The sequence below is a fragment of the Thunnus thynnus genome, chromosome 5 (genome assembly GCF_963924715.1).
Source record: "Thunnus thynnus chromosome 5, fThuThy2.1, whole genome shotgun sequence".
Classification (NCBI taxonomy): Eukaryota; Metazoa; Chordata; class Actinopteri; order Scombriformes; family Scombridae; genus Thunnus; species Thunnus thynnus.
Window position 1 is genome coordinate 24,813,751 of NC_089521.1, and position 12,973 is coordinate 24,826,723.

Here is a 12,973-nt window from a genome sequence, read left to right on the forward strand (position 1 = left end):
AGACATCAACAAGACCTGCATAATTAGAGACCATCTTTAAAGCCATTGATGCATCAGGATTGGATGCTGAGAGTAAAGATTTATCCAAATTACTGTCCATACAACATTTAAAGTCCCCAGCAATTATTCCAAAATCTGTGTTATATTGTGGCCAATACAATACGGTGACCATATCTGTCATAAATCTAGGGCAGTCCTTATTTGGTGCATAAAAGTTAAACAATGTGAATTCTTGGCCGTAAGGCATTCCACAAATTAGTACATACCAACCCTCACAGTCACTGTGTTGTTCTTTAAATATAAAAGGAATATTTTTATGAATGAGTATTGCCGTTCCCCTTTTGTTGCTAATAAAACTTGAAAAATAAACCTGTCCTACCCAGTCTCTCTTGAGTTTTTGTGCTCCTCACTGGACAGATGTATTTCCTGTAGGAAGGCAACAGCAGCCTTTTCCTTTTTTCAAAAATGTAAGAACTCTTTTATGCTTAATTGGGCAACCTAAGCCTCTGATGTTAAATGTTAGTTACATTAAGTAAGTTAGCTATACTGAGATTTGTGTGCTATATTGGTGGTGCTTGACCATAGAGAAAAAAGACAACAAAAGACAAACAAACAAAAAAACAAACTCAAAAAAAATCAAGGCAACCCCATAACAACAGGTAAAGCCATTAAAGGACCAGTGTGTAAGATTTAGTGGCAGTGAAGTTGCAGATTGCACCCAACTGAATACCCTTCCCGTCACCCTCCCCTTCCAAGCGTGTAGGAGAACCTACAGTGGCCGTGAAACTCACAAAAAATGTGAATGGCCCTCTCTAGAGCCAGTGTTTAGTTTGTCTGTTCTGGGCTACTGTAGAAACATGGTGGTGCAACATGGTGGGCTCTCTGGAAGGGGACCAACTCCCTATGTAGATATAAAGGGCTCATTCTAAGGTAACAAAAACGCAATGATTCTTATCTTCAGGTGATTTTACACTAATTAAAACGTACATATATATGTATATGAATATTACATTCCATTTCTGCCAAATCTGTTCCACTGGATGCCACTAAATTCTACACACTGGACCTTTAACTTGTCTGGCAAATGGTAAATGCCCATCAAGAATGCACATCATATTTTAAAATCTATATCTAATTGTATTAGGGAAAAAAAAGGTGGCTTAGCTTCCTTGAGTAACATTTGGCTCTACAGAACAGCAGGCATGAAAAAGGAAGAAGGAAAGAAAAAAAAAAGACATGACTGGTGGGGCTGGCTTGACCGAGCCCGATGGATGAGCAGAGTGAACACTAGTCTAGCAAATGTAGGCTAATATAGGTTTTATTTGTTCTAATCACCAAGGGTAGAATAATCTAAACATCATTATTGGTGAACAATTAGCATGTATAAATTGTGGGTTTTAAAGTAGATAAATAAATAAAAATACCTCTGATATAATTTGTCCTCACTAAGATCCATATATACTGATATATATGGCTATAGATGTGTAAGCTGAGGTTAATGCTGACTCTGTCTAGCTTTTCCTCTGTTGTAGCTATACGGGTCTCAGCTTCCTCAATGCGTTTTTCAAACGTTTTTCATTGGCTGTTACCTCTCAGTTGATATCAACCAAATTGTTCTCTAATGCTGTAATAGGGTTTGCCATTTCACCCAGATGATTATCTATTCCATATAGGTTTGATCAAAACTCAATGTGGAGTAGTTTTAACTCAGTTAGCACCTCAGCTACATTCACCATGTTGTTAGCCTCGGTGTTCTCAACTAACAGCACATTTCTTGCACAGCGTGTCTTGTGTGCTTTAGTAAAAATGTCACAATCCTTGACTGACAAAGGTTTTGACATAGTCAGGTCTGAGTTGTGGGTCAGGTTTGTAGAAGTTGTTGTTGTTGGTGTAGTTTTATGTGCAAAATTGCTATGCCGCCATCTTCATTAGGGTCACATGAGCACCCCAGGAAGCCATATTTAACCAGCTGCTTCTTGCTACACAGCTTACAGTCAAGTTTTTCAGGTTCAAGTTAGGAAAGTAAATGCAAATAAACTGCAACAACATTTTGAGAGAAAGAGTCTCACAGGGAAGACAAAGATAAACAGAAGAAAACAGAGAGTGAGGCAGTGAAACACAGACTACAAGCATGACAGAGGGGAAGAGTGAAATAAAATGCCACAGTGCAGCAGCACAGGAATTATTGTTGGGCTAATTAACAAGTACCATTTTTGCGCTGCAGACAAATAGCTATTTTATGTTCATTCTGTTGATTGACAATAGAAACAGGAGAAATATGCAAATGGGAAAACATTATATTGTGTGTGTGACTTTATTTAAACCCAGTATAGATCATCACAGAGCAGGAGAGGACAGAACAGAGGTTTAACTAGTTGAGACTCAATAAGGTAACTTGGCTGTGTGTATCCTTTTCTGAACATTCGGTGGCTGTGATGCCCAATTTTGTTGCTTACCAATAGGATGAGGAAGAAGAAAACTAGATTTAGCAGCTTTCTTATTGTTCAGGTATTTCTGTATGGACGGAGAAAGCAACCTGAATACCCAGTTAGGATGCAAATCACTTTCACACATAAAAGGTTTTTTCCGATTTAGCCAGGTTAGTGTGGACATAGTCTGAAAAGTCCTTCTTTTTCAGAGGTAGTTTAATTTCCCATAAGAGAAACTCTCAAGGGAGAATCCACATGGGAGCATTTCTTGAGTTAGAACAGCATCAAAGCCCGTTCATTTAAAACCCTCATTGGATGGGGAAACTTGGCTGTTACGATATAGTGCCTTAGCTGTGCACCCTTATAATTCATACCACGGCACCCACTGGCATGCCATCACTTTTAGATCAAACATTCCTGAATGACTGTGGTCATCTTATCCTTTCAAGATATGATAAAGGGATGTCTGTTTTGTGGAGAACAGAAGAAGAGCACATCTCTTTGATGGACCAAAGCACAAGTCATAAAGCTTATCTTACACACACACACACACACACACACACACACACACACACACACAGACACACACACAGACACACACACACAGGCCAGCAGTCTTGCTGGGCCCTGACCGTAGCACATTGATGTCTAAGGCTGCTTTCTCCTGACTGACTCAGAGGTTATTGCAGCGCGCCATGGAAGCACAGGATATTTGACGGTCCCCTGCCAAAGAAAGAGCTGAGGGGGTGGGGGATGAGGGAGAGTTGCCATTGACAACTCAGAGATCTCCAAAGTGACCATCTGAAAATGAAAAAAGAGAAAACTTATTAAGAGAGAAGGGTCCAGGGGAGCCCATGGGGCTAAATCTGTCACAGCTTTTCAAGACATGGACAAGGCCGGTTCATGACTCCAGCGACTATAGCGTATAAATGGCTTCTACAGTTGACCTAATGAAGAATGGTGGGTCTGTTTAGAAGAGCGAGGAGTTGGGGTTTAATCTGTAGAAGAAGAAAAAAAAATACACAACCAGCCTACCCAGCTGTGAATGAATCATACAGCGCAGGACAATGGAAAGTATATTGAAGTCGTCGTGGGTGAGATCTGAGGTTTGCTGACTCAAGAGGAGTCTGCAACATACACTGTGTGTCAAATCTTCTGCACAGATGAAACATAAACATGAAGGAGAGAAAAAAAAAAGGGGGGAGGCGAACAGAGATGAGTAGGAAGCAGAGTCAGAGCCGGCAAGTGTTTGATGGGCAGCATCAGCAAAGAAATGTGGGAATTACATTCCTCCAGTTTCTGTGTGCCAAATGTTTAATGGAGTGCAGGGGGGGGGGGGGGGGGGTCGGTGTTGGACAAAAACCCTGCATGTTATTCTTTTATCACACTTACCGAATGAACATGTGTGTGCATTTGTGTCAAATGCAGGAAACGGGAGGAGGGCAAGAAGGGGTACAGTTGTACAACGATCAAAACCGCACATGTTTTTTGTTTCCTACATGTGTTTTCTCTCCCAATTATACTCGAAACTCTGAGTCACACAGAAAAGAGGAGAAAAAAAAAACAACATCCCTCTCCTCATCGACGATAGGAGGTGGGTGGAAGGTGGGGGGTAAACCTTTTTTCCAAAGTAGGGCCTCATGCTTTTTATGTTTGGTATTGTTTGTGTGCATTTCCTCCTATAGCTTGGGCAGGCTGAGCATGGAGGGCAGGAAAAAGACAGCAGCCCGACAGCCTTTGATGTTCATGTTTTATGGTCCCATGTCAACGCATTGTCTGTTAAGTCCTTTTGTTGCCCCTCTGCCTAATTAAGACCTCAGAGCGACTTGTTGACTCCACAAAGACCCTTGTTTGGGGAGTGGGAGGGTGGTGTGTGCGTTTCTGTGTGTTGATTTTCGTGTGGGTGTGTCTGGTCTGACTGGGACATAGCTTGAGAGAAATGTTCAAAACAGCACACATACGCACGGATTACCCTCCTACATACAAAAGCGAAGGCTTTGACACAAGAATGGAGTCATTCATTTTTTTGTTTGAAGGCCGTTAAAGTGGAGAATAACTTATCTCAGGCTGCAGTCACGCTCAAAGTACCAGCAAAGAGCACAAACACACTCGCAAACATCCGGTGTATACTGAAACTTGTGTATGCCTTCACGTTCAGTGCTCCAGACAAGTACAGTGTGTGTGTGTAGAGGTGGGAATGTGACCCAACCATCATTTTATGTTTAGCATTTTTTCATGCGCTTACATTGTGAGAAGTGGCGGATTGTTTTCTATTCTCTTTTCATTTCTGTCATCTTCCTCTGAATCTTTCCAGGCAAGAATCCGGTGACGTCAGTTTGCTGTTAATCCACCTTCACAGCAGATACACTGCACACACACACACACACACACACACCATCCCGCGGCTTACCGGCTTAACTTTGATGTTTCTGATACCAACAGATGGCTGAAAGGTCACCTGTCTCTGAGACATACTGTACATGAAATAGAAGACAGAGAAAAGGGCACAATAATAGGGAGCAAATAAGAATCCTGGTCACCCAGTCGACTGTTTTTACTATTTTTTTTTATTGAATAAATACTGTGAGGTAATGCATACTACTGCTTCCTGCGTTTGTATTATTTCACTGCATGAATGGACCAAATCTGTAATAATCCATCAATAACCATGGTTTTTGAACATTTACTACACTGAAACTGGCAGTAATAAAGGTAGTGGTTAACACGGATGTGTTGGGCAACCTCTCTTAACGCTCGCACCGAGTCATGTACCTTCTGACCCATGAAACTAAGACTGTGCCTAGTTTTCAACTTAACCACACACACACTTGGAAAGCTATCTTTCTAGCCACCGTGGTTCAGAGTGATTCATCAGAAAGTGCAGAGAGGTTGAAGTAATTCGTTTAGAAAAGCCTTAAGAAAAAGAAGTGGGAGAGAGAGAGAGAGAGAGTTTCAATATTTTTAGCACACACTTCAGCTCCAAAGTCAGGGTTAGGATCATAGATTGGGTCAGAGGGAATTGCCAAAAATCACGTATTGTTACGTAAAACATATTTAATGAATACTTCAATATAGCATCAGTAATATGTGATCTCTTTGGAACTCCAAAAATACAAACTCACATGACAATTTGAAAGCTCTCTAACCGCTGGCGGTCATGAGAAGTTTGGGACCTAAAAATAGGGTCCCTGGCCAGACAAGGTGGAGAAACCTTCCTTAACTTATTACACTTGATTTCTTATACTGTGTGCATGGCTGTGTCCATCTGTGTCTGCACCGGTGTTTGTGTGTTTTCAATCCCTCGGATCAATGAAACCCACTCAGTCAACACAATTTCCGACCCTGTTTTCTCGTGATCTATTTTCACTCACGGCACACATCATCCAAACATACAGCTGTCACACATGGAACATCCAACGACATGTTTCTGCATTTTCTGACAAATAAACCTAATGAGCACCAGTCCGTAGCACGCAGAGTGCCTCCGTGAAAAAACAAACACAAGTGCATACCATGTAGTCACTATGGTATGTGAGTATGAGTTTGTGTGTGTTGTTTGCATCCAGTGGTTTCTGTTCCAGTGTTTAGCTCCGTACCAGTGGGTTTTCCTTCATGTTGACACAGATGTGCTGCTTTGAGCCGAGGGGACGCGTTTTTTAGGGCTCCTCTTAATGCAAACTGAGTCTGTTTTTCTTCTTGTTTCACTTGTTGCACAAAATTTAATCTGTGTTGATACATACATTAGAAGTTAGATGTGCACATTTGAGTACATAAATGCGTACCTGTTGCTGTGTGTGTGCTCTCCTGTAAGGGGCACACATGTTATGTTGTTTCATGGTGTACACATTGTCCATCTATCCTGGAATACAACAAGGGCCAAGTTTGCAGGCTTTTGTTTTTTTATACCTTAGCTCGTCCAAAACAAGCCACTTCACAGTTTACAGTAAGGAAACATCTGTAGGCTTAACTATCAGAGTTTTTTGTGGACTAAATCATTCTGTCTTTTTGGCACAGGTTGTCCCATGCCCAGAGATCAGCGGTAAAAGTCCTCCGCAGAATGCAGTACTTTGTGGCTAGGAGGAAATTTCAGGTAAGCAAAAGGAAATCCAAGAGGAGGAGAGAGAAACACAACAGAGCAAAAGAGAGCAAGCAAGTGGGAGATACAGAGATAAAGAGAGAGACAGATTGAGAGTGAGAGAAGTGTGTGTTGTGTGTGCAGTTATACAGGAAGAGGAGGGGGGGGGGGGGGGGGGGGGGCAAGAGCATATATCAGCTGCAGTGCTGCTGTGCATGTGTGTGTGTGTGTGTGTGTGTGTGTGTGTATGTATGTCTGTGCATGTTTGTGTGGAAATGCCTGAAACTTGCACCTGCATGTCTTCTTTGTGCGTACTTCAGTTCAAGCATAGTATCATGGGAACTCTACTAACCTGTCTCTGGGGCTACAGTAGGAATTCACTTACTGTACTGCACACACAAACACACTCAATTACTTGCAAAATACACACACACACACACACACACTCTCACACACACACACACACACAGCAGGACATGGCCTCACATAGCACTGAAGTCAGCAGAATGCAGTGAAAAAGTTTTGTGTTGCAAAATGCTTCAGTTAAAAAAACATAATCATGTTTGAGATACTTTGGCCATCATTTTCATGCTACATGTTATTGAAGAATGGTTCCTATATTCTTACCGTTTCCAAGTGTTCTATATGTTTTCAATTATGGCCTAAGTGATCTCAGCTGCAGAGGCTATACTCTGTATACCAAGGGTACCCTAAAGAGTTCACTGGGTTCCTTCTGATGCTGCTTGTATCAGCGTCACACTAAACAAAGCTGTGAAAGGGCCTTAACATGATTGCTTTCTACATGACCATGCACCATGTTAGTGCACGCACACACACAAACACACACACAATGAGTTAACAATGAACCCTTTGCACCCAAGGGGGTTGGGGATGTTTTCGGGGACCAGGCAACAGCGGCCATGGTTGACAATGGCTTTTGTGTCCCTGTGTGTGTGTGTGTGTGTGTGTGTGTGTTTGTGTTGTTTGTGCACGCATGGATCCACAGCAAGCGCGGAAGCCTTATGACGTGCGGGACGTGATCGAGCAGTATTCCCAGGGCCACCTGAACATGATGGTGCGCATCAAGGAGCTGCAGAGAAGGTGCTGTCTCAGTCTCTCTGACTTTGTTTCATGCTCTTTTTGCCTCTCTTTCTGACTCTGATACCACCCTCTAATTAGGAGAAGGGAGAAGTAGTTGTGTCAGAAAATAAAGCATATTATCTCTTTTCAGGACAAAATAGATGAAGTTAGATCTTCATTTGGCCATTTTTCCATTGGCAGAGTATGGCACACAGCTGTGACGCATCACACCGTACTATGAAGAATTGTGTTGCCATTACAGTAATCGATTGCTGAATCACCTGCTGAGATTCTTCATATGAGAAGGGGCCAAAGTCTGATTTGTCCTGCTTTCATCTAAATCAAGTTTTAACTGCCACGGTCATGAAAACATCAGGAATGGAGATGGCTCCATTACAAATTTCTCTACAGAGCTTCCAGTAATTTTGTAGCTTCAACAGTTTCTGTCAGCTGGATCTTTATCGTACTCCCGCAGTACAGTATGTTGCTGCCTTTACGGTTTGTCTGACAGATTGGAGCCTCACTGGTTTCTGATTTGCTACACCTTGTCTTGCCTTGTTGAGCTGTAATGAAGTCCAGTCCTCAGTAAAGTAAAACCTCTCATCCACCTTCCTATATAGTTTTTTTCTCTGCTTTTTTTTGTGGTTTTCTTACTTCAAACCACACAGCCTAAGCCATGAAGGAGGTCAGTTAGGTAATAAAGTGGGTCAAACTTATGTAAGTGCGTCACCTGGACCTCATAACACCTTTTGCAGTAATTCAGCTGAACCATGGCAATGCAATGTGACACTGTGAAACCAGCAGTGAAAGCCTAATCTGTTGATTGATTGATTATTTAATGTTATTTATAACTACAGTGACGTAAAGCTTCAATACAAAGAATTATGCAGTTAAGAATCTTTTATAATCACAATGCTGGTAAAGTCTGCAATGTTTCTCGTAAATAATCTCTTTTTTGGGGGGGAGGGGTAATCCTGGAAAAGACTAATAATACCAAACTGAACATGTAAGAGAAAATCAAAGGAAAGACATCACAATACTAGTCACATCTGACTTCTTCAAAAACACCACAGTAATGGAATGACCACTTTGCATTAAATGGGTCACCAAATAAAAGAAAGATAATTGAAGACATGTGACTGCTGTGATACAAATTTACTCCTAATTTGAGGTGATGAAAAGAACAAACAGTCCACATGTCTCTTGCAACTCTCATTGCTTATTTTCAAAGCTTGTCATCTCAGCAAGAACATTGCATTCATTTATTCATCCTGTTAAAACTCACATGTGGGGTTTTCCCAAAAAGCAATGGTATATAAATACTGTTCAAGCTGACGCCATTTGTGTAATTTTATTGGCGCTATAAATTGGCTTACATTATTTTGCTGTTTTGTTTATGAGCTGAATTTAAGTGCTGTTTACTCAACTGAATCTCCTCCGTATCTAGCCTGTGCTTTTACCTTGCATAAACTAATTTCCTCTTTTCCCCCCAGGCTGGACGGCACACTTGGAAAGCCAGGAATGTTTCTCCCAGGTAAATACACAACAAGCCCAACAATCTAGATCTGATAGACAGCCATCACTCCACACTTCATCTCTGTGTTTGTAATGCACAAACACAAAAAGTGTGCCAGACTAAATATGAGCGAGAGATCCCTGATTTGTGTGTATATGTCTCTCTTTGGATGTGGATGAGTTTGCATGTATAAGCACTTTTGCGTGTAAATGTATGCACATGTGGGTGTGTATGTGTGTAGTATGGAGTATGTACATCAGTTCAGAATTTAAAGCAAGTAAAAATTAGGAAATTATTGTTTAATGTCAGATAATTAACTGGCTAACTGTCATCAAATTGATTTAGTTTTTGACAGAATCAGAACTTAGCATATTTAAATAATATACATGATTGCATTGTGTGTATAAAATCAACATCGATGCTGCTGTAAAAGTTGTTGTAAGTTGAGTTGTGGAAATAAGAACTCTTATATTTATATATATTTCTTCAATCAATGCAAGTTAACTGCTCCTAGCAACCACAGGACGGATATGCCACTGTCTACTGGTCAGTTTTCTTTTTGCTTAGACCAAAATAAGACAAATTACCACCATTCCCAACAAGAAATCAGCTAATATGAACCCACTGTCAGCCTGAATCTATAAAGTGAAAGAAAATGTTACAATTAACTACTGCTACTGCAAGTGAAATAGTTCTTTGATTATTTTAATAGATTTAATTCACTTTTTTTATTGTTATTAATGATGCTAGTATAAAGTCAACTGCAGTTTGTTTACATATTAGTCCAAACAATCTGGACACTAGTTTGTATTGCCAGCGCCCCCCCACACCACTACCCACCTTCCTTCCTTTCCTCCCTCTCTCCTTCCTTTGGTCCAATTCCCAGGTGCTTTGTAAACATCTCTTGGCTGACCCTGGCCACTAACATGGTTAACCATTCGGCCAGTTGGACGAACGATTGTATTAAGAAAACAGCTCAGCAGCCCTGTGCTCTCCAACTTTGCATACTCTCTAGGGCCTACACGGAGCCCACACACATCATTCATACACACATATACTGTACACAAACAGTATAAATGGTTATACTTGCAATTGGTATCACATCTGTGAAATAACCATTGTAGAGGCTTTACTTCCAAAAGGAAATACTCAGAAAATCCTATGTTGCTTATGCAAAGTCGGGGATATAGCGGAGGATAAACCTACATAAACCTTACCCAACTTTACATCTCAGGAATTTACTCTTGTTTTTAGGCTTACATAACTCTTCTTCTTCTACTGTATACAATACACTAGGGACCGTAAACTGCCTCACTGACCCCTGCCCAGAAAAGCAGCAGAAAATGAATGAATAGACGGTTTCACCAAGAATGATGAGCCTTCAGGGGTCATAAATGAGAATGTTATGTTGGTAATGTGTGCGTGAGCGTACATTAATTGATTTAGGTGTGACCAAATGCACTTTTCTGCATCTGTTTTTGTGTCTGTGCGATTATCACCAAGAAATTGGATAGTAAATTTACAGTATATCATCAAGGCAAATGTATTTATATCAGCAACCGATTGCTTGTATGTATGTATGTGTGTATAAATGTTTGATTTTTTTGGTAACATTTTTTCATTTTCCAGGAAAAGGGGAAGATAAAGAATACCCAACTATTGGGGCGCGACTGATCAGGCTAGAAGATAAGGTAGGCACACTCCTGGCGCTTAGTGTGTGTGTTTTGTCTGTACAAGTAAGAGAGATAAACTGATTAGATTATCCATGGTGTTCATAAGCAGAGGTCTATGTATGAAGGTATCACAGTGTTTTTATGTGTACGTGACTGAGTGTTACTAATGCATGTGGTGGGATGTTTTTTTTTTTTTATGACTTAAAGTTTATTGAATTTTAGATTCGACCGTGTTGTTTCCGGGTTTGGTCAATCTGTGACAGTGTTATCTGTTCAGTGGTGCTGCATTTATGCTGTGCTTACATTTCTGTTCGTTTTGTTTTCTTTTTTTTTAAACTTCTATTTTTGGGCTGTGTAACTTTAATCATTTTCCATGAGTATTCCATGTAGGTTAGTTGGTGACAATTCTTGGATGTTTATGTTTCCAAATGAAAATATTAGAGTAGCGGATGCATTAGGGGGTGCTAAAGAGAAAAACCTTTATGTAGCGGGCATAGCCAATAGGCAACAGCTGTGTTATGAAGCCCAAGGGTGTAACTAGGCGTATCTTCTCTCATAGAGGAACAGCCGCAACGTGATGCCAGCACGATACCTACTCCAATGCCATTTCCCGTGCGTGGATGGTTGTACCAGTTGAACTAGAGTGTGTATGTGTCTGCCTGCTTGTCTGTCTGTATGTCTTTCCATGCACAAATCATAGGGTATGAAATGTGTTTGTTAGTTTTGGTATGTGGCTACATCTGTTGTCTGTTTCTCTGACTGGTGGCATCACTGGAAAGTGAAATTATGTTTGCGGATTTGGAAAGGTTTGAAAATGTGTTTGTGCACTCCAGCATGTATTTTCATGAAACTGGTGTTAAAAATTGAATACTAAACATATAGTCAAGTCGTTCTCACATCTTACAGTGAATGAAAACAGCTCCTATACAATAGAACAATGCATTCTGTAGCCACTTCTTTTCTATTCTAAGTCAGCCAGCTCAGGATTTCCCCCACTTTGCCTTAACATTCACCTTCCCATCTCTGCACGCTCATCAACACTGATGTTCTCTAATGTTTGCAGGCAGTTACTGTTCTCAAACCCCTTTGTTACAGAGAGAGGAGTAATGATCTTGAACCAATGTACGCTCCGAGCCTGAAGACCTCCCTCAGTGATTGAGTTACGGCTCATTTGCTTTGGGCTACATGTTGCGATCACAATCTCCTGATTGGAAACATAAACCTGCATTCAGAAGTGCCTCCCCTACCTACAGCTTCTCTCCCTCTCTGTTTCTTTCTTTCCCTCTCTTTTCCTTCTTTCTCTTTCCCTCTCTCCTCGCTCTGCTTTGACATAAAGGCAAAATGAAACTGAGAGGTGGATAATTGTCAAATCAGCAGAAACATGCTGATGCAGGCTGCTATCCCTCCTAAACAATGTGGAACCAATCACCGTTCCCCCAACGAGAGCTGCGTTTGCATGCATTGCTGCAACAAGCATCTTCTCAGAGTGAAGCACAAGAACAGCAGCAGAGGCTTGTGATAGCCAGAGCGGCCCATCCTTCATAATTACTATTTTTCCTCGCCTCCGCACCCGCCCCCTTCCCCTCTCTTCTTTCTAGTCGTGTGAACCTTTTGTTTTGATGGTTCTGACGGGCCAACACACCTGTTAAATGGAAAAGGGGGCTTCCCTTTTCCCTCAGGCAGCAGGTGGATGAACCCGTCGACCCTTGTTACTTGGTACATTCCCTGGTCCTCCTCCAAATGACTGTGCACCGTTAAACTCCAATAGCACCTCACAGATATTACTGTCCACTCTAGATAAGTTAAATATCACAGCTTAATAAGTGATTTACAGTCAGGGTCGGATCCCCACGAGTGAATAGAATAATCTTGGTTGTAATACAACATGGAAAGTGAGTTGCATCCAAACATTGCGCTCAAGCTAACTGAAATTATGCAACAGCGTTTGCAGTTTACGGTATATGTATGATGAGATAAAAGGTTTGGTATTGTGGTATTGTGATGAATAGGGTGCTTGAGTTCATCGGTCATTGCAAGTTGTCTGAATCTCCAGCGCTGTCACTTTTGTTTGTCTCGCATCACTGCATGTATTTCATAACGTTGTGTAATTCCCGGGTTGCGTCACCTCTCGCCTGTTGCTCATAATAGTAAACCTAATCACACACAAAGCAAAACCCTGGTGTCACAGTTGAATCACTTC

General features: G+C 41.2%; 1 protein-coding gene across 4 annotated transcripts in view; it reads left to right on the forward strand.

The window, feature by feature from the left end:
- Positions 1-12,973, forward strand: part of kcnq1.2 (potassium voltage-gated channel, KQT-like subfamily, member 1.2) — a 185,288-nt gene that overhangs the window by 112,173 nt on the left and 60,142 nt on the right. For all 4 annotated transcript variants that reach the window (XM_067590335.1, XM_067590338.1, XM_067590337.1 and 1 more), the window contains 4 exons: positions 6,444-6,519; positions 7,511-7,605; positions 9,078-9,118; positions 10,730-10,791. In XM_067590335.1, the coding sequence (XP_067446436.1) occupies positions 6,444-6,519; positions 7,511-7,605; positions 9,078-9,118; positions 10,730-10,791 (274 nt within the window). The remainder of the gene's footprint in view (positions 1-6,443; positions 6,520-7,510; positions 7,606-9,077; positions 9,119-10,729; positions 10,792-12,973) is intronic.